The sequence below is a fragment of the Drosophila biarmipes genome, chromosome 3L (genome assembly GCF_025231255.1).
Source record: "Drosophila biarmipes strain raj3 chromosome 3L, RU_DBia_V1.1, whole genome shotgun sequence".
NCBI classification, from domain to species: Eukaryota; Metazoa; Arthropoda; class Insecta; order Diptera; family Drosophilidae; genus Drosophila; species Drosophila biarmipes.
In genome coordinates, this window is record NC_066613.1 from 20,553,720 (window position 1) to 20,575,003 (window position 21,284).

At 40.1% G+C, this 21,284-nt stretch overlaps 2 protein-coding genes across 3 annotated transcripts; one reads left to right on the plus strand and one right to left on the minus strand.

Annotated features, from left to right (window-relative positions):
• The first annotated feature begins 7,803 nt into the window (after positions 1-7,803).
• On the plus strand, positions 7,804-17,665 carry LOC108035222 (protein phosphatase 1 regulatory subunit 3C). The gene is made up of 6 exons (XM_017110750.3): positions 7,804-8,220; positions 8,610-8,776; positions 11,180-11,551; positions 15,665-15,871; positions 15,932-16,244; positions 16,309-17,665. Exons 2-6 carry the CDS (start codon positions 8,685-8,687, stop codon positions 16,483-16,485), a joined length of 1,161 nt encoding a protein of 386 aa, XP_016966239.1. The 5' UTR covers positions 7,804-8,220; positions 8,610-8,684; the 3' UTR covers positions 16,486-17,665.
• A 394-nt stretch (positions 17,666-18,059) lies between these two features.
• On the minus strand, positions 18,060-20,620 carry LOC108035567 (phosphate carrier protein, mitochondrial). 2 transcript variants are annotated; one of them, XM_017111236.3, is made up of 4 exons: positions 20,528-20,620; positions 19,838-20,256; positions 19,025-19,365; positions 18,060-18,935 (listed from the first exon to the last, which is right to left on the minus strand). In XM_017111236.3, exons 2-4 carry the CDS (start codon positions 20,225-20,227, stop codon positions 18,596-18,598), a joined length of 1,071 nt encoding a protein of 356 aa, XP_016966725.1. In that variant the 5' UTR covers positions 20,228-20,256; positions 20,528-20,620; the 3' UTR covers positions 18,060-18,595. The 2 variants fall into 2 exon arrangements, with proteins under 2 accessions (XP_016966725.1, XP_016966726.1); XM_017111237.3 differs by lacking the exon at positions 20,528-20,620 and adding an exon at positions 20,386-20,521.
• Positions 20,621-21,284: the final 664 nt, after the last annotated feature.

Here is a 21,284-nt window from a genome sequence, read left to right on the forward strand (position 1 = left end):
TTTGTTCTTAATCCACGCCCGATTATAAAAACTAATGGTTGTTCGGAAAAATACGAGAGGAAAATTGCCGGCTGAAGAAAATTACCAGCAAGCGTTAAATTAAGTTACAGGATCGCTGATTTTCACTAGCTCATACACACAGAAAAATTGTTGCAAGCCGATTTAATGTTTGAAATGTATTACTTACTTATAATTACTTTTACTTAAGTTATATAAAAGTAGAATGTGTTTAAAATTTTATTGATTTAGGATCAATTATTTCAATGTAGAAAAGAACAAACCATTAAAATTTATTTATTAATTTCCCATTTAAAAAAGTATTTAATATTTTTCTGTATACTAAAGGTGCACCTGCTTTTTTCTTTCTGTAGCCAGGTGTCTTTCCCGAAAACCTGTGTAGGTGTGGAAAAATATTTGCAACAAACAGCTTATGCAGAGGCAAATCAACTTAGCGGAAAGTTTATTTTTGGTTTGTTTTTGATCAATTTACAATCCGTTTGATTAGTGGGCGTTAACTGATCAGATAAGGTTCGCAGTCCTTATCGCCGGAAATATTTGCTTCACTTTTGTAGAAGGAGTACAACAAATTCTCTTATAACTTTCCAAGCGACCAGTTATAAAGTTTTATGTCCTTGCTAGTCAATAAAAAATAACTGACCAAGTTTTATATTTTTAACTCACGTGGCATGACACGTGCAAGTCTCCTATAGAGACGCACATAATTCGACTCCTTGCAGTGACGTAAAATACTACGAAATACACATTTTTGCGTTAACAATATTCAGCAAAAATTGTAAAGGGTCAGCCGATAAACCCATTGAACCTTTCTGATCTTTATTTTGCGCATACAAAACTTGGGTTGGGGTGGAAAATTTTCAGAGGCATTTTCCTGTTGATTATTTTGATGCGGGTTTTTGTGCTTCTATTTTACAATCGTGTTCGTTGTAATTTATATTTAAACATGAGTCTGTATAATTATACAAATATATGTAAGGTATATTAATAATAATCTGTGTCTAGTACTCTAGAAAAAGGCGGGTCCTTTTCTTAACAGAGCTTTAGAAATGGCTTTGAAAGATTTTTAAAAATTATAAACATATTTAGCTGTTTTCAACCTTTTAAGTTCAAACTTCTCTGGTTTCTTTTTTAAAAAATATTTTTATCATCAGGCATTAATCTTAATATTTAATTATTAAAATCCTGTATAACCCAGAATTATATTTCCACCTCAGTTCTTTTGTTAAGGTATTTAAACAATCGCTTTTGTCCAGTTAACCTTGCATTCCTACTTATTTCATTATTATTTTTTATATGTAGAGGCATTGATAAGCCAAAAGGTGACACAATTGAGACCTGCGCGACTCTTTAAATATAACAAGCTAAGAAATATTTTACTGAGTTACGAGTTACTTAAAAAAAATGCATCCTAACATAAGGGGAGTTAATAAAAATAAACAAGTATCATATGTGTATCCATTCCCATGAGAAAAAAGCTGACACCAAGCCAACAATGAAGTGAAAATAAACAATTTGCAAATACATTTTTCCAAGAAGTTTTGCATTAGGTTCAATGACCATCTAAATAGATACTCCCAAGGAATATATATTAGAATATTAGAATTTTCTAAACTAATGGAAAACAATCAGTGGCTAGCCAAGTGTGCAGAGCAACCTTACCGAAAATGGAAGGTTAATTGAATCAAAATTTGTGCCAAAATTCTAAGTGCGCATTTGCTGGTTACGCGAAAATTTCTCTAGATACAGAGCACTCAAACAGATTTTGTCTGAGAAATTTCGTTGCCCACTGACTCACGCGGCGGCCATGCACATTTCAAACTAGTCTACGCATTTCTAGTTGTATCTACAGCCAGCACTGCATCTCTAGGCCCATCTACAGATACATTTGTATCTGGGCAGTGCAACGCTCGCATTTAACATTGAATGCAATGTTTGAGCATATTTTTCTGCTTGATTTTTCCTCTCTCACTTTTATTTTAATGTCGCATAAACCGGAACTATTAATGAACATTTCGGGGGGAGGTGGGGGAATGGGGAAATAATGTTCATCGTTTTATACCGCTATCGCTGGCCGCGAAGAAAGGCGGAATTGCTTTACAACTGATGTTGCTTTTATGTTGGCATTGCCAATTTGTATCTGTCTCTATTCCGGGGACTTGCAAAATGTTATACATAATGGGATCGTAAAAAGTACAACCTAATTAAAAGTATATTTTAAGGAAAAATTGCAGTTGCATTTTTATATGTTTATTTAAGAAGGCTAACTTTAAACAAGGTCTTCCAGCAGCATCTCCTTATATCAGCACGCGTACTAATGCGTTAAAAAGTTTAAAAAAAAATTAGGTATATAATTGTATTTTTAATAAACTAAAAATAAATTTCAATCACGCCACCTTTCTTATAAGCACATGTTAATTTTAATGCTTCTTTAATTGCTTATCAGGTAGCAAACCAAAAAAATCAGAACCAAAATTATGCAAAGATATTTTATCAGCTGACAGATACAATATAGCAATTTGGAACCAGTCAATTAGTTGTTCTTATTTTTTTCCTCTCAAATTTCAAGTATATCAGGCAGGTGTTATTTGTTTAATATCAAAAAATCATTGGAATTTTAAAGGTTAACAAAGAAGGTTAAAATTATATGTATGGGTAAATGAAAGGAAGAAAGCTATAAGGAGTAAGCAAACATTTTTAAAATTAGGGTAAGGGCTGCCCCTAAAAATATATGTTTATGTAAAAGTAAGGACTGTCTTTCAGCTATCATAACTTCGGAGAAATTCCCCTCTTCGGCAGCAACTTTCTCCCTCTGCCGGCAATAACCTTTGAGTAATGCCCATAAAAAGTTCTCTCCCCCCAGTCAAGGTGTCGCCTGCTAATTACTTCATCAAATGCAAGGTATTACAAAACGCCATTGACTTGAAATCCAAATACATTAGCCACAGTAAACACTCGACTAGCCAAACGCTCGCCTCTATCAGGTGTTGATAGGGGTAAGTGGCACCCTTCTGTTTGTTCGACGATTAACATGCTAATAATGGAGAGGTTTCGTCTGCCTATTTTTAGGGTTCCTGTGTTTGGGGAGTTCTTCAGCGACTATCAACAGACGGGCGATATCAGACGGTGTGGCGTTAGCGCCTCCGGTCCGGCCAGATAATAGCACTGTATAGATACCATAGAGCGTAGTACTATATGTGGAGCCGGGCCGGTCTGGCGATGTCAATGGAACTATCGCCCTCCGATTACGAGTATCTCGGGCAGCCGGCGAAAACGTGATCAGTTGTGGCCGGTACTCAGACTCGGATGCGGCTGCTGTTTGCCTGAAAGCTTGGGCTTTCTACATATAGGGGCCCGCGTGTATATATTTGCATAATAAATCGCATAATTAAGTTTGTTTTAATGCTGATCGGCGAGTGTCGATCGGTCGCAATAGTTGCAGTGGAAAATTACGCGATCGCATTGCAGGCAAAACACGCAGCACAACGCAGCGCGGGCCTCTCAGATTGCCTATGATCCCGCGTTGAAATGGCAAACGATCCCCTGACTTATTTATAGAGCAGACATTTACCCACTTTTCCGTTTCCGCTGCGGAAGAGCCCCTTTTGGCACCAAAGGCGATTGCCAAAAGTGCCATTTCGAATGCCCTGGGATCGTAAACCTAAAGGCATTTAGATTTTGGTGGGGACACTATAGTAGGAAAATAGAAAGTTGTCCTAGGAATATATCTTAAATAAGGTTTCTTATGAAGATAAATTCAGGATGATATTTTCTATTAAAGGAATTTTAAAGAATTTAACAAAAACAGATTACAAATCCCTGCAACTTTCTTTATGAATCATTTAAATTTCCAAGAAATATTAGATCTAAAACCATATCTCCTTCTCTAGCTCGTCATATATTTATAATGCAATTTATTCCCATTTATTTCTTAGCCCATACGTATAGTTTCCAGAATTTGGTATTTCCAAATCGTTTTGATTTATAGGAGCACATCCAAACGTAAACAAATCAGAGTAGTTGGCAAACATATACCGCAGCCTCTGGCTTATTTCTTCATTTCGCGATCACGCTTTGATCAGGTGCTCTAGGTCAGTTACGGCATGCTGATCACTCTGCGGCGGTCTGCCTTCTGTCGCGTCCCAAAAATAAACCAGTTCTATAATAAGATTTAAGTTTATGCTGCGCAGTTTATCAGCACTTTTGGGCGGTGATCTCCCCGAGGAGGCGCTCCTTCAGCTGCATTGATAAGGCGCAAAAATCGAACAGGTCGCGCGCCTCGTTTCTAAATTTAAATCGCCGCAAGAGGCCTTCTGAAACTAGTCTGTATACCAAGTAAAACCTTCTATCAGGTCCACACAGAGCTGATAATGGCTAATACTGTGGCCCGACTGATATGGTTTGCCCGGCCGGTTTCATCAGCCGTTTTTCACGTTTTTTTGCGGTGGGTCCCGCGACGCGTGTCGCTGTGTCTATTTATTAATTATGCTTTGAATCAGCTTGGGTTCTTTTTTATTGTTGCAAATTGTCTAGACACTTGGTACCTTTCCACTTTTGGCGTGCGAAACAGGCGAGGGAATGGTATGTTTTCATTTGGCTCACGCAGCCGGTGAATGGCGTTTGGTGATGGAAATAAAACAAACCTCAGTCAAATATTTCAAAATATTGGGAAGTATTCAAATACTAATAGTATCTTTGTTTGAAATATATTAGTATTTTGTTTCTTTTTCAAAAAAGTGTAATCATAGCAGATATTATATATGGTTCGCAGCACAGAGTCACCCCACCTTAAATAAGAGGAAAATGGAAAGTCGCCCGCATAAATTGAAAAACGTAAATGGTCCCCAACGACATCCGTTGGATGCCAACATACTATAATTACAGCAGCATCCCAAAGATGCATGCATGAGAAAATATGAATATCTGCACCAAAATAGAGAAGGTATATTTATGTGGAAAGTGTGTGCCACTAAATTTGCCAGCGGGTGCAAACGGAGGCTGGGGAAAATGCAATTTCAAGTGCAGCCTAAGAGAAACAACTTGTAGAATGATATCGAATAAGAGCAGAAAAGAGAGTGGAAAACCCGAGAAAAAGAAGGAAAGGCATAACTCACTTAAAAGTCGTAGAAATAGGGGTTTAAGAAAGAGGTTCAGGATCTCTAAAATGTACAAAAACATATAAATTATGACCTATAAAATAAACCTAATACATTTTAATATTTAACATCAAACTTAAAATTATATATATTTTAAGTTGTATAATAAAATGTATTATATTTAAAGTCTCTCGAGATTTGTAACGAACATTAATACAAATTCTAATCGAATTCCATTCAAAGATAATTCTACAGGTGGAAGATAATACCACTTGAAAGAACCCTGGAAAACTGTATTTCTACTTTTAGTTTCACAAGAATAAAAATAAAACTGGAAGCGATATAATTAGCTCATATATGTATCTAAACATATTTCTATATAAATTGGCTCTGTTATTTTTATCGAAAATATACACTAATCTAGGAAATTTATGTTCATGATGGCTATGCAAACCCATGCCTTTGGTAAAGTATCCCCTAGCTACGCCCCTGTGCCATCTCATCTGGTCTACGGCGGCGAAATGACCGGCAAAATGCAACGAGGCACTCAAGTAACCACTTCTTTGTGCACGCAGGGATCTCTCGAAACCGGCTTTCAACTAGGCAAGCAACTTAGCCGGCCGGCTCCTCCACCCCTAACCCCTTTCGCAGCCCCTTCGACCACCCAAAGCCCCTTCCGAGCGAGAGGTTCAATGGGATGCTGCGTCGGCAGTCGAGGAAGAAATGAAGAAAGTGCGCACTCAAAGTACGTCTTTGTTCAACAGTCATCGAGGCACTCGAGAGACAAAAAGCGTGAACCCTTCGCGGAGCTGCATTATCATGGGTTCCCAGCTGAAATCACGCATTACGAAAGCATTTCTCTGACTGAAAAAGAGCCATGCACCTAAACCGCCATGGAGATTGCTACCCAAACACGCACACCAAAAATAGAGCACAGATAAAAGTCACACAGATACACTGGCTCTATGGAGAGGGCCCAACCATCCAGCTAAAATTCGAGTTTGGCTGCATTCAGCGGTTTCCGCCCGTCTGGGACACTTTTGATGTGGGTACGACAGATATCATGTGGGTCGAAAATGGCCTGAGAGCTAGATATGTATGGGGTATCTATAGGAAAAGAGAAGGCGACGAGGGAAATCAATTTAAATGGTTCATTAGTCTGGTCTTTGAAATTTCGAGCCTCTTATACAGGTATTAAGTGTGGGGTTTTCATTTGTATAATGCCGAGGAATTTTAAATTATAATGGTTAATGGGTATGGGTATCAAATTCAGTGATAAAGAAATCTTTCAGTATGTATGCATAGTATAGAAGAAAGCTATTTCGGGTTTAATTTTATGACACATATATAAAAATCAAAAATAAACAAAGTCGGTTACCCAAGACTCTCTAGGGATAATTGATTTACATATGTTAAGGGGGCAACCTCACATAAAAGAAATGCGTGGGCAGAGCGCACAAACTGCAACCCACTCAAAAACGTGTCGAGTGACAACTCCTTTAAATATCATAGTGACATACGATTGATTTAATATTTTTCCTGCTTTTTAGATAGGGGTTTTATCTTTTGAAAATATTATTTCTAAACCAACTAGGGTAACGCCCCTCTTTTTAATAAAAAATTCAACAACTGAACTTGGTGTTTTATTTAATTTTAAAGGCTTCAACGTGTTAACTGGTCAGATCAGCGTCTATAGTACAGCGACTACGATAAGATAAATGTTGAAACAGCTGACAGGGAAAAAGTGTTTGCCAAATCCCTTGAAATTCTCTCGACCGCCACGAGGCGCACTGGGAAATTTCGTCTGTGAGATGGGATGGCTCCCCGTGCCGGTGATCATGTCTCGAGGGGCTGACACCCGTTTTGACTTTTGTCACCGCCAGCGGCGCCTAAACTAATCAAAGCAACTAAGACTGAAGCTAAACTACTACAACCACAAGCGCGGCGGAATATCAAAATGCAATCAACATATGCAAGCCACGTAGATCGGGAAAAGGTGAGGAGAGGGAAGCAGAGACACACAGAGAGAACGGGGGTATTCTAGAAAGAGAGGCGAGAAAGGTGACTGAGTTCAGGTCACCGAAGTGTATATACCCTTAAAGTACTACCTGAGATGGGAAAAAAATAGACTTAATATAAAATAAATTTCAACATTTTGTATTTACTGAAGGTGATCAAAGACAAACGGACAAACAAACCCATTACATTTTTAAATTTTTAAAGATTAAATATAAACATTTTTATGAATTAAGCTCTCTTAAACCAACAACTATAGTATAAAAAAATCAAAAAATATATATAGTATCTTTCGGGTTTGTTTTGAAGTACTTTTTAACATTTATTTTGAAAAAAGTGTGTTTTTTAAAAGAATCTTTTAATTATTTTAAAAACGTAGTATTATCGCTTGCTAAAGTGTAATATGAAAGCCATAAACATAACAATATGAATATTCTAAATTACAAATAAAAGTAGTTGATAGATTGTTCAAGTGGTCTCTTTCTTTTTCTAGGACTCTTTTCTTCCTGCACTCCCCTTGAAAATCGTAGATAGTTGTCTGGGTACGAGCGTTACAAGCGACCCTACAAAGTAACAATACCCTAAGAAAGGGTATAAAGACACCCACTCTCTCGCTCTCCGTCGACGATCGCCGGGAATGGAAGTCTTGACGGCAAGTTGAGGCAACAAACATTTTCATTCGTTTTCGCAGCGTCGAAGCGTACGGTTCACAGGAGGAACGGATCGGGGAACGCGACGGAAACCAGTGGTTGCTGTTTTTTGTCCGTGTAAAAATAATTAAAACAAAAAATCAGTAACACTTAAGCAAAGTCCGCGTGAAAATCGTTTAAAAATCGTTCGTGGTTTTGTGCGTGTAACCCACCAAAAGTGCCCCCGATCGGAGGATTTTAATAAATTCAATTAACATCCCGTCCCAAAGATCTTTTTCATTGTCTGACGCCCATGCGTGATGCACAAATGAAAAAGTAAAAATATAAAAAGAAAGATCGCAGCAAAAAGAAAAGTGATCGACAGCACAAGAAAGAAAAGTTCCTTACCTCGTAACCAGAAGTTAAAAGTGAAGCGGAAAACAGAGAGGAGATAACAACTAACGGTTAGTTGCAGACCTTAATCTATAAAAATACCAGGCAGAGCTAAAAACCATCATCAAAATTGTATACTATTAGATTTTTTTTTGTACCATGCCAAATACCAAATGATTTTTGATATGAATTCGGACCAAACTAATGGCATTTCGAAAGAAACAATAATATGTACATTTCGTTATGATAATGGTAGTGCTATACATAGCGCCGTGTGGACATCATTAAAACCGATTCCACCTGAGATTAGCTATCAACACGAAATTACATAAATATATTTGTCGCTATCATGCATACTATTTACATATTTCTTTCCAATTAAAAGTTCATTTATTGCCGCTTTGCTGCGCTTCAATTAAACACAAAAACAAATCGTTTAATTTTCTATATTTTTTCACAGGGGCTTCCACAGAAAAAGTTCCTTGTTTGTAGAGATCATTGTTGTAATCAGCCCAGATCGAAGCCTATATATAAAATGATTTCACACAGTCCGCCCATATTCAGTCACAGCCCACCCGTTAGTTTTCTGGCGGACTTCATGAGCGGACATCAGCGTCAGTCGTTAAAGTAAGTTACAAAAAATTCAGACATCATAAATAAATATTCCCAGCAATTGGGCTAATTTAATGCTAAATTGATCGAAGTGAACTCACGGGTTTCGGGCGCCAATCAAAAGAAATTAACAAAAACAAAATTGAAAGAGAAGCTAAGTTTTAATGTTTAAGTTTCGGTGTCTTTCGTATAGCGAACTTTCTTTCCATTTTCTTATCGTTTGATAAGACTGCACAGGTATTTTCTGATACATCTTTTAAGAGTTTCACGGCTGTGTACGTGCTAATCAAAGAAACAAAAAATGTCGATAAAAATGTCGGATTACCTGACATCAAAGAACTCTTTGCGCTTAAATACTTCCGTTGTTATATAATAAATGTGAGAAATTAAATTAAAATTGTATAAGAATTTAAATGAAAGCAATACTTTCCTTTAGTAAATTTTGTGTAAATTATATTTGTAAATATTTAAAGAACACGTCTACTCATTGAAAAGCAATATAAATTTCAAAATAACCAAACATTACGCACATTAGCTAAATCAACAGAGCGGAAAAGCACAATTCCATTTAATGAATGCAAGATCTCAAATGTTTACGATATGTGGAAATGGAAAATCGATCTATTTTGAGGGCTGCCAGTATTGACTTAGGCAAAACACCTGTGCCAAGTGTCGTCTAGGGACAGTTTAACACCTGATCAAAGGCGGGAAGACTTGTGTTCTCAAAAAATGAACTATAAAAGTGAGAAACTTTCAAGAACACAATGAATGCAGGTACTAAAAATATTCGCGCGACTAAGGCTAGCATTTGGGTTGACAACAGGTTGGCGAAATATGAAATGAAAGCATTCAAGATCAAGGCAAGACAGAGTGCTGAACCAAAACAAACATTTCGACGATGCTGAGGTGATCTTTTGTGGGCACAGCCGAGGGAGATTTGATTCTCCACGATTCTTCACGAGTCGGGGAGACGACGCCGAAGAATCGCTCGCCTGGCGACAAATTTGCGCGTGGCGCTTGGACAACACTTTATTTTTTAATTCTCAGGGGCCTTCTCACAAGCCACCCGAAAAATGACAAATCGGTGAAGGAAGGAAGGGTATATATCTTTGGGGCGAAAGCAATTGATTCAATAAAACCAATTTACCGCGCTCCATTTGCTGCACGAGCTGCATTTTCCTCATATTTGTAGTTATACTTTTATTTTCGGGCGTGATAAATATACAATAACAAAAATTCGTTTAATTTATTGTTTTTTTATAAGTGAATATTTGCTAAAAATAAACGTATAAGTAGAGTATGGTCAAGCAAAACAAACAGCCACAAGAAACGGGGAAAATAAACCGAAAATCAGTTAAGATAAAGAGGTCTAAAACTCGAAAACTTTAACAGCTATAGGTATACAGAGCGTGTTTTTAAAACAAGTCCCAGCTGGGAGACCGAAAACTTTCAACATTTCTTATCAGGGCACGTGAGCGGCATGCCTTTAAACAGACTCTAGCACTCCAACCAACTGAAGTAACTCAGTTGTTAGTGCGTCAAGGCTCTTGAAATTTCTCAGCGTGATTTTACAACAGTTAACCCCACCCAATACCAAAAATCAGCTACGTAACTCAGCGGGTGTTCGGCGAAAGCACTTGACATTTTTAAGTTGCCAACTCGAGCACTTAATATGCTGATATAGTGGCCAGACAGCGGCAATTAGCCAGAAAAAGTGGTGATAACAGCAGAGCAGACGGAAAAGTTCCCATAGTCAGGCCCACGCCGAAAAAGTCGTATCAGCATGTCAGCAACATATGTTCAGCATGCATAAGTCCACGCGAACCCCATCGATCGTTATCAGCCATTGAGTTTTGGTTTTATGAATGTCTAGCCGAAAAATTATGATAACTACAAACGGGATGCGAACCGTGCCAAATGAGTAAGAGCAGCGGGTGTCTGCCGAAAATACATTTTCGGAGATGACTCACCGCAGAACCCAAACAAATATGCTACAACTCAATATTATAGATTACCGCACGACATTCCTTAAGCAAGTGGGGAGGTCGTGCGCAACTCCGCTTATCAGCGATGTTTCTCTATAGACAATATACTCCTATCACATAGGCCTCCGAACAATGAAGGCAAACATTAGGGCGGCAGAAATCCAAGTCACCACCCTTATCAGGCCTGATAAAAGGCAGCTTAAGGCGTAGATTGACCGAAATAACAGACTGATCCAGGGGTTTTATAATCTTCTTTTTGGGTATAGCGAAAAAAGATACGAAAATTGGTCAAAACAGTTGAAAGATTGCGGCCATCTGCTGATGTTTTAAGTATAGAAATTACATTTTCAATCAGGGTTGACTAAAAAATATATTATTTATGATATAAGAAATATTAACATTGAGATTAATTGACTTTCCCCTGCCTTTTCAGCTACAATGACGAGCCCAACAGAGCGTCGCGCTACTGCCGGCCCCAAGTGATTACCCTGGCCTCCAAAGCCATGGTCAACAACGCCTCGGCCGCGGCCGCGGTCCAGGGCCAGGGCCCCAGTCAGCAGAAGGCGGGCGCCACGCCCCTGGGCGTGGGCAGTCGCTCCGGACGGAGCTACCTGGAGCGCATGGCCTCAGCCCCGCTGCTCACCAGCCAGCCCAAGTCCTGTCTCAGCCGCAAATCCTGCCTGCACAAGTCCCAGAACAGTACGGCCAGTTCGGGAGATCTCTCGCCGACGGACACCGATGTCGCGGACAGTGCCAGCCATAGCTGTATGTGCAGCAAGGACAGCGACACCAACTGCGAGCTGAGGTGAGTGTGTGCGGGCGATAAGATTGCATAATGGAGGTAACTCGATATGGCGACGGCGAACCGATCGAGCGGGCTGCAAATGCCGGTGGGTTCAGTCACTTTGACGTCAGACCCTCGAAGACTGTGGCGCCGCACTTACTAAACCACCAACTGAACTAGATGGGACTTTTGTGGGGCGAGAGTCTAGGCAATTGTGGTCGGAAGAGGGCGTATCAGCCCCAGGGTGATTCATTGGGTTAAGTAGTAGGTATCAAGTTAGGGGAAAATCTTGCGGAAAGCCAGAGAAAGCAGAGTAACACAAGGAGCTAGAGAGGCTTTGGTAACCAAGTAGTCCGTGGTTAGAAAGAAATCGAAAGATATTTTTTAAAGATCAATACAAGTAAAAGACATAAAGAAATAAATTAATGAAAGCTTTCACTAGGTTATTCTACAACAACAAGATGAAACATTTGCCAAAAATATTCCTAAAACTAGGCGTTAAAATGCAATTTCCGGTTCATAATTTCCCCTAGTTTAAGTAAAAGGAACAAGAAAATCTGGCAGTTGAGCAACTTTCCCACAGACGTCATAGCCGAGCACATGTCATTTGTTAAATAAGCAGAGAAAGCAAAATGCATACGACCGCCTGGCCAAATACTTGCAAAAGGATCATGAAATATACTCGTATCTACACTTGGGCTATATTTAAGAACGTGCAATTTCACAAAAACAAAATATAAATTATCTAAATGACTTTAGAAGTCTGCCAAAATAAAAACACGCCACTGCAAGCTCCATCTAGTATATCTCAGATAAAAAACCGCACATATTAAGACTCAAACGGCATAGACTGGCGTTTAGTATAGACCCCAGCAACGAGGCGCCATTACTTTCGTTTTTTTTCCCTCTATATATAGGGAATATCGATTCATATGCAGGCCCTGAAAATATTTGGGTTATTGATGTCTCAGAGATATATTGTGAATATACATTTTGCTTTCAACGAGCCCTAGAAAAGTTTTCCTTCCTTGCACTTGAATCTGACATTTTGAGAAATGCCTAAAAATACACGCGCCACGAGATAGAGAAAATAATTTATACGTACGTTTGCGTCAAAGGCGAGCACTATTTATATTTGGGCAATGTCTAGGAGATCGGGCTTAAAGCCCGTCATATTATCAATGTAAACGAGACGAGTACTTGTAGATTTTGAGTACACTCTGCGGTTGCGTATTTCGTACGCCTTCGTTTATCAGTTACGAAATCCACTGAAGAAAAATGCGTGCGATTTAATACTGAAGTAAGAGCTAAAAGAAAATAATGCTTGAATTAAATCTCACTAAAATACTATGAGGGCCAAAAATAAATGAGAGTACATCTTTTTAAGAGTACCAAGGGGACGTATGAAAACCTCATCCATCACCTTCCAAACTTTCCGCATCGGACTGTTCCTCAATCACATTTGACAGCCTATGAAAAAGCTTTCCTCCGTCTTAATTAGCCTCCCCGAAAATCATCAAGATCAGCCGCAAAACGACGCAGACGGGTCACGCCAAGGCCGAAGAATTATTAGCCTAGAAGCGTGATCATCGCTTTCTAGCGAAAGGCGTCATTCTAATAAATACACAATTTTTTCGGGTGTAACGTAACTAAAAATATTTCAACATTACAAGCCTCGGCATTCGAATGCACACAGACGTAAGGTTATATATAGAGCCGGGGAGATATGTCTGATGCTCATGCAGAGATCACGTGAATCGATCAGAAATGTGGGTCTGTTGTAAAAATGTTGGCGCACCATCAGCCGAAAAATGTAAAAGAATTTCGTAAATTCATATACAAGTATTTTCCCTTTCGATACATTTTATAGGCCGACGTAGAAGTAATTAAGAACGTCTAGATCCACGACATAAATATTCCCAGTAAAAACTATTTTCAGCCGCTTACTATTGGACTTTGGATGTGCGTAGAGGAAATTTCCCAAATATTAAGCATAAAATTCTGTTGGTGGAAATGAAAGAGGAAAACCTGAAAATTTGGCGACATAAAAGACGGAAACGCCTTGATTCATTTACAGAAGAAAAGTAGACCAGTTGTAGGTCAACTAGAATGACCATCAGATCCATCAGAGTTGTAAAAATTTGTTTGGACCTTGGAAATCTTATTTGGGCAGGTTATTGACATACAAAAGGGTGGGGGGACTCGAGCAAGGTCTGCAGACAGAAACCAAGGAAATTAAAAAGTATTTACATCAATTGCTTCTGATTTTAAAAAGCCCTTTTACCGAGCCCGAAAACTTGTTTCTCCTGCCACCATCAGCGCTCTTAATGCGGCCTGCATATTGAGAAGTTAACTAATTTATGGGCCTGTTGTAAACCGGACCCTCAAAAATAAATGCGTTCCGTAATGCATACGGAATTGTGGCTGCCTTTGGGTGTTGGGCAAACACGTTTCCCTTGGAGAAAATGTAAGCCAAATGGGGGAAAACGAATGGAAATGCAAATGAATATTTTTTGATTTTTTCGGCCGATCTCTTTCATAGCTGACACGTTTCAGGAAAGCGGTCGAGAAAATACAAGAAGTGAAGAAAAAACGAGTCCCGTCTGCGGTCTCCGATTTCTGGTCGGTCCGCTGGGCGTTGGGGCCCCACACACCAGATAAGCGATCGGATCGAAAAGAAACCTGTTGAAGAAAATGCAGCCACAGCAGGCGCACATGATCATGCCCTCGGTGCGTGATCGCCGATCGCCGATCGCCGATAGTCGCTTCGATCCGATCCCATTCGAACTGAGTCGGGTGGTGCGATCTCCGGCCTTATAGCCAACAGCCGGCGATCAATAAACAGAGAGCCAGAGCCATTTCAATTGTTGGCTATTTGCACTTGCCATATAGACCTAGCGCTCGTTGCGTTCCCGCGGACTCTCCTCCAATTTGCAGACCAAATAAATTCAGACCTGTGTGGGGCCATTAGTCGCTGTTGGTCTAACTGACGGAAACTTTCTGGGTTCTCAGCGTTAGTTGATATATTTTGCTTTGGCAACAGCCAGCGTCCCTAAGAAACCGAGCCCCCCACTCGGCTGATAGGCCAAAATTAGTCCGATATCTTATCGATTCTATGGTCAGCTTTCTAGCCAGAACGTTTCTTTAGATTGGAGAGCAGAAAGGTATCATAAAAATCTCATATAAAAAAATTTTAAAAATTGCTAGAGATCTTTAATACTTAAGATCATTGGTAATTATTAAGATCTTCAGATGGTCTAGTGCTTGTAAATGTAATATATGTAAAATTATAAGGTCCAAATTCTTTCAGCATTTTTTTTCCCACTTAATAATCATTATCTTTCACATACTTGGGTATTACCAATCTTTATTAAATCATATTTTAACCATGCACATATTTCTATATGCATTTTAAAATTCCAAGGGATTTCAGACTTTTGTCAGACTCCAAGAATTTTCTGCGAAATATTCCCCGACTATTTCCCACACTTTGAATCACGAGTTATTTTATATATCCCAGTGGGGTGTGTGTTTTTATTTACATTTAAGCCAAAGACTCGTGGGCAGAGTTGGCCAATAAAAAGAAATGAAAAAGAAAGGCAAAGCGAAAAGTAGGCGTGTTTTACATATAGATTAAGGAAAATCTTTGCCAAAGCCGTACGTGACTGCTAAAAATAAAGTCAAAAAAATATACAATACACATTACTCCTTTAATGACGCAGGGAACCGGATTTATGAAAATGCTTCGGGAGAAAAGGGAAAACATGTTACGGGAAAAGTAATGATTTACTGGATAGCGGATGTTGAAAATGCCAAGGAATTGGCAGACATGGGGAAGAAATTAGTCCCTGGCAGGATCGTTAGAAAATGCATTTGGCAACGACGCAGTTAGCCAACTAAAATCAAAACAAACCAATAAAACGAAACTGTTGAGCATAAAAATAGAAATCCGCTGGGAGAAAGATGGCGAGTCAATGACCATAGAGTAATTCAATAAATATTTCCAAATGGGGGGGTCAAGTCAAACTGATAATGCCCGGGTCAAATCTATAGGAATATACATTAATAATGAGCCATTTAATTATAATATATGGTGCTGTACTCACTGAATGGGATTTATTTTCTTTTTTGCAGCCGTGGCCCCAAAAAGCATGTGATTTTTGCCGACGATGAGGGTCTATCGCTAACCGAGGTTCGCGTGATGTCCGAACCCTCGAATGTGCCACCCTACTGGAGCATGAAGTTCTTGGAGCAGATAACACAGGGCCTGGTCAGCCCGCATCCGCCGGATCAGTGGACAGTGGACTTCAAGCAGCCAGCCTCAGACTATCTATCATTTAGGTGAGTTTTGGATCGTATTTATCATCCCCAAACGCAAACTAATTTATTATTTTACGACAGACAAAAGATAGATCGGGACTTTGTGTCCCTGGAGAATGTGATTGTCAAGGACGAGGAGTCCATTGTGGTGGGCACCATCAAGGTGAAGAACATCGACTTCCAGAAGGAGATCATTGTGCGTGTGACCTGGGACGATTGGAAGAGCCAACAGGACATCTTCTGCACCTTCGCCAGGGCCTATGGACCCACTACCTGTGCCCACGTTGTCTTCGATACATTCTCCTTCAAGATCACCTTGCCGCCGTCCTCCAAGCGCCTGGAGTTCTGCATCTGCTACCGCACCAACGACACCGAATATTGGGATAATAATAATGTGAGTTTTTTTTTCAGGGGAAACAATTAAGAAATATTTTTATTAAATTTGCTTTCGCTTACAGGGTAAAAACTACACCATCAGCAAGCGATCGCCCTTTTACTACAACGCCTTGTCGCCCTACGACAAGGGTCAGAATCGCAACTCGAGCCAGCAAATAAGGTCCACCCTGACCGATGCCCTGGCCAAGGTGCAGAACCAAAATGGCTGGCACCAGGAGCCACAGACGCCGTATTGGTGATGCCGCCTGGGAACGGGAGTGGAATTTCCTAACCCCTCACCCGAGCGATTGAAGTGAATAATGCTTCTCATTTAGGCCACATGAACAGAAAGAAACAGTTTTGGAACAGATTTTAAAATTGATGAACAGTTTCAGTGACAGAGAGAGAGTCGAAAAGATTTTAACACTAACAAAACCTTTTGACCTAAGCTTATACCTGGTACAAATATCCCAATTTTAAAGTGCCATTGACTTGAGGATAACTCAATGAAAAATTAGTTAGAGGGGCTCATATCTACTTCTACTAAGCAAAAGCCCGAATTTGTATGTTTTGTCCACAGTCAACTCGATGAAATTTCTTTGTATGACTTTCTAAAATGTTTTATGTTCGATTGTAAAGAATTTTTCTAAAAAGCAAGATTTATATGTTACCTGTATGTCTGTGTGATTGTCTACATCTTTATAACTGATATTAGATTTATGTAAACTAAAAACGAAAAAACCCCATAAAAAAGGAGAGGAATTTTGAGGCGTGTAGCATCCAAGCAAACCATTATTTCGAAATTTTCTGCAATTGCAAAATAAAGAAAACAAACAAAAACACACATACGCAAGGAAAGCAAACAAAATTGTAGCCCTAAGTTTATTCGTTTTATTATTTTTCATTTTTTACTCTTTTCATTTCATTATACAATTTTTCCTTTTTGGTTATTTGAAACGCTAAGACTGAAATGGCTTGTTTTGGAGAAGAAAACACGTCCTGCAATATATTATATAATAAAATAAAATAAAATAAAAACAAAAATTCGCATCATCACATAAGAGACAACAGAGTTTTTTGTCCTCACTGTTCTGTGTGATCCAGCTCCCCGACTATATACGATATATACACCTAACTAGACCTAAGTGATTTGTACATACAGAAGCAAAAGCAAACAATATACCAGAAAATTGCCTGTTAAATACATTTATATACATATGAACTTAGTTGTGTAACGATGCCTAGTTCGTAGTCCTTAGAGGTTATCTAGTGTGTAAGGCGCCCAACTGACGTGACGTGAATGAATCAACTATATATGTGCCCATATATACAGCGTACTCTACAATTATTTAGTTTTTACCGAACTTATGACACAACGAGCCACTAAAATGTCTTATTTAGCTCAATGCTCATAAATAAAATAAATATTTTTGAAAAACATGAAGAATTTTTAATTTGGTAGAGGCATAAACTATTGTTGGATTTTTGGACTAAAATAATTTAGACCGACCCCTTTGAGAAATGGAAATAAATATATATATTTTTTGGATATATTGGATACAAATTTACATTATATTTAAATGAAAAAAAAGTAAATTCCCAAAATACGTGTGTCGCTTAACGATTTATTGTAATGGGATCATGGTTTTATGATCATCTTGTTCAGGCTTACCCCCTAATTAATCAAACCTTCGTTAAACCCCATTTTCAATGTCAGGAGAAGCATTTATTGGCCTTAAGGTTATCTCTACGAGACTTCTGACGTAATCCCCCGCACAATCGTGCTACAACCAGTTCCCTATAATTATAGAACAGATTAGAAAATGCATCTAAGTAGTGTTTTTATATTTTATAATTTAATTTATTCAGAGTGCTTTCATAGGTAGCGGGTCAGACAATTGAAACAGCATTAATATCATATTCGCTTGTGTGGCCTTGTGGGGCTTGGGGCAGCGGGCACGGGAAAACAAGGGGGCTGGCCATCAAAGGTACAACATACAGACATACTTTCTAGCGGAAACTAGACACACAAAGGGTTAAATATAGCACATAGTATTAGATTATGGAATTAAATACTTTGAACTTGAGTGTAGCTTAGAATATTTAGCGTTTAAAGTTAGAAAGATTCGTAAAAAAGTGTGGATAAACTGAGGTGTCAGAGAAATGCGTAAAGTATTGCTTGTGGAATGTACATGTGCAATGGCACACACGCAACATCGATGTATTGTTGTAAAGAAATAAGCAAAAGGCTTTCGGTTGTACAGAACTCGAAAATTCGTTAGAAAGTAAAAGTATGTTGCTCCTGGGTCTGCCCACAATCGCGCCAACTATTCAACTCCGGCCTAAACGTAACCGATTCGACTAGCCCACTTAGTGCTGCTTGGCCTTCAGGCTGGCGGGCATCTCTGGGGGTGGTGGACGGGGAATGCCCAGGGCGACCTTCACACCGTCGTAGATGAACCATTGCAGAGCGGTCAGAGTACCGATCATGATGATACGAGGAGTCAATCCGTTCCACATGCCGCTGAAGCCCAGGGACTTGGCCACGCTCACAGCGCTGGCTCCCTTGGTCTGGTTCAGCTTGGAGACCACCACATCAGCGGGATGCGACACCACGGCGCAGAACACACCGGCGATGTAGCCAGCGGCGAAGGTCACGATCAGCTGCTCGCCCTTGGTGCACTCGGCACGGGGCTTGGGCACCACATACCTGGAAGGAAGGGAAGATTGCATCATTAGTATCGATTTAGATTGCTTGGTCTTGGCTTCGAATGAAGACATCTTCGGGCTTAGACTCACTTGTAGAGCAGCTCCACGGTGCGCTCGAAGCAAGCGAACTTCATCATGGTGTAAGGGATCTGTCGCATCCACAGTGGAACCAGACCCTTGTAGAAGGCATTGACGCCCTCGTCCTTCAGCATCTTGGGCACGGCCTCGCGGAAGTTGTTGGCAAATCCGGGAACGGTCTGGATCTTGACCTTGGCGGCCTCGAACGGCGACAGAGCGATATCGGCGAAGAACTCGGCCGAAGCGGAAGCAGCCAGATACAACGAGGTGCGGTAGAGGTAGGCATTCTCCTCACCAATGATATCGGCGTACTTTACTTTGAACACCTCGTACAGACCGAACTTGCACAGACCCTATAAAAGGCAATAAAAAAGGGGTTATCTGCTGTATCGTGGTGTTATCTTAAGGAACACAATTGAAAGGGGAGTGGAAAAGCTTACAAAGATGGTAGATCTTAAATTTAATCCTAATTGTGTATGACCTTGATAAGGCTTAATCAACGAAGTTATCTAAACCCCAATAATTAGTTCTGTAAGTTGAACAGCTATAATAAAGAGATGCAACTCATAGAGCGCTAGTTCATAAGCAAAGGTATTCCAAATACTATCCCTTGATACACATTTATGGTATCAATACATCAGATCGATGGGGAATCACTAAACCCTTAATACATCATGATACAAACACATCTGATCGATTGGGAATCCCTTCTTGGCCAATTTGAAACCCAGAAACCTTGTAATTAGGGTCACACGACCCAGTCACGAGTGGAGGGCACATAAACCGCCTCCAGCCGATTATGTAACCAAGAAATTCGATTCTCACCTGTGCCGAGTAGCCCAGCAGGGTGGGGAACCAGCCCTTGGCCAGCCCACGGGCGCCCTCCTCCGCCACGGTGACCTTGAATCCGTGGAACAGGTTCTTGTACTTGGCCTGGTCGACCTGCAGACGGCACTTGACCAGATCCAGTGGGACCACAAAGGTGTGCGTGGTGCCGCAGCTGAGGATGCCACCGATACCGCACAGGGCGAAGTACTTGGTGCTGCCGAACTCGCACGAGTCCTGGTTGTTGGCCACGGGCACCGAGGCGGCGGCGATCTGGCGACCTTCAACCGGCTGGGGATCCACCGCCGGGGCGGCGGCATCGCATCTGGCCGCCGTCAGGGGGGTGCGGAATGGCGAGTTCCGGGCAGTTTCGAAGAAGCTGGAGAACATCTTGTTTCTGTTCTGGTTCTTGGGCTCGTCTGCAAGTAGACATGGACCACCGATTAGTTACGTACCCGGACATGTGCTTTATCTAATTATATGTATGTGGCTGGGCAATCAGCTGCTCTTGGCCTTTGTAGGTTACATAACGGCGTGCCCAGACTTACGAGTGCTGGATAGACCCGAAAATCGGAAAGTGGCTAACAATCACGGGAATTTTGTCTGTTTTCGGGCAACTCTAACGAAAGGCTCGCTTGCTTCGATTGGGCAGAGTCTTATGCAATTTTTCGCCCCGATTTTCGCACTTACACTTCGTCAGCAACGTTTTCGGCTCGTCGGCTCGTGGGCGGGGGGTCAAAGAATGAGGGTGGTGGGCTTGCGATGGGAAAATGTACAAAAATATCACATATCGATACATGCCATAAAAATAAATATGTATATCGAAATGTTTTGTAACCGATAAGCCGCTACTATCGCTATCGCTAACGTAAGTGCCAGCAAACGTATGAGCGGAGCCCGTGTCAGTAAAAGAGAGACGTATTAATAGCAATACCAGGTATCAATACATCATTATTAATTAAATACAATTTAAAACTTTAAAAGTTTCACCTCTTATATCGATAATATCGTTGTTTTTTAAAAACGCGTGACACTATTTGGCGGTACATTTGAATCACCATTGTCCGAGGAGTGGAACTTTGACCAAGCGCCACCGTGGACACAAACCATCGTAATACCCTTCCTAAGACCATAACGATTCGCTCCATCTATTGTAGTATAATTTTCCGAACTTGATTTAAAAGATAATTTATTTGTGTAACACAGGGTAATGTGCTTAGGATTTCTTTATTTTCAATGCGCTTAAACAATTTTGAAAACGTGCTACAATTCTATCAAACATATGAAGAAGAGGTGCAGAATCTTTACTTGATGCGTAAAAGTTCCGAGCGTGTAAATGGGTTAAAAAGGTTGTTAAACCAGCCACTTTTTTAGCAATAGCTTTTGTTATATTTCGTTTTAAGCACCCTTGTAGAAAATTGGAAAAGACCAATTTCTCAACATTTCT

Bases quoted from the DNA above. Each gene is read 5' to 3' on its own strand.
- LOC108035222 (XM_017110750.3), top strand. From the start codon at position 8,685: ATGATTTCACACAGTCCGCCCATATTCAGTCACAGCCCACCCGTTAGT. The intron at 8,777-11,179 runs GTAAGTTACAAA...CTGCCTTTTCAG, and splicing joins CATCAGCGTCAGTCGTTAAA to CTACAATGACGAGCCCAACA. The intron at 15,872-15,931 runs GTGAGTTTTGGA...ATTTTACGACAG, and splicing joins TCAGACTATCTATCATTTAG to ACAAAAGATAGATCGGGACT.
- LOC108035567 (XM_017111236.3), bottom strand. From the start codon at position 20,227: ATGTTCTCCAGCTTCTTCGAAACTGCCCGGAACTCGCCATTCCGCACC. The intron at 19,366-19,837 runs GTGAGAATCGAA...TGCCTTTTATAG, and splicing joins TGCTGGGCTACTCGGCACAG to GGTCTGTGCAAGTTCGGTCT. The intron at 18,936-19,024 runs GTGAGTCTAAGC...CCTTCCTTCCAG, and splicing joins ACCGTGGAGCTGCTCTACAA to GTATGTGGTGCCCAAGCCCC.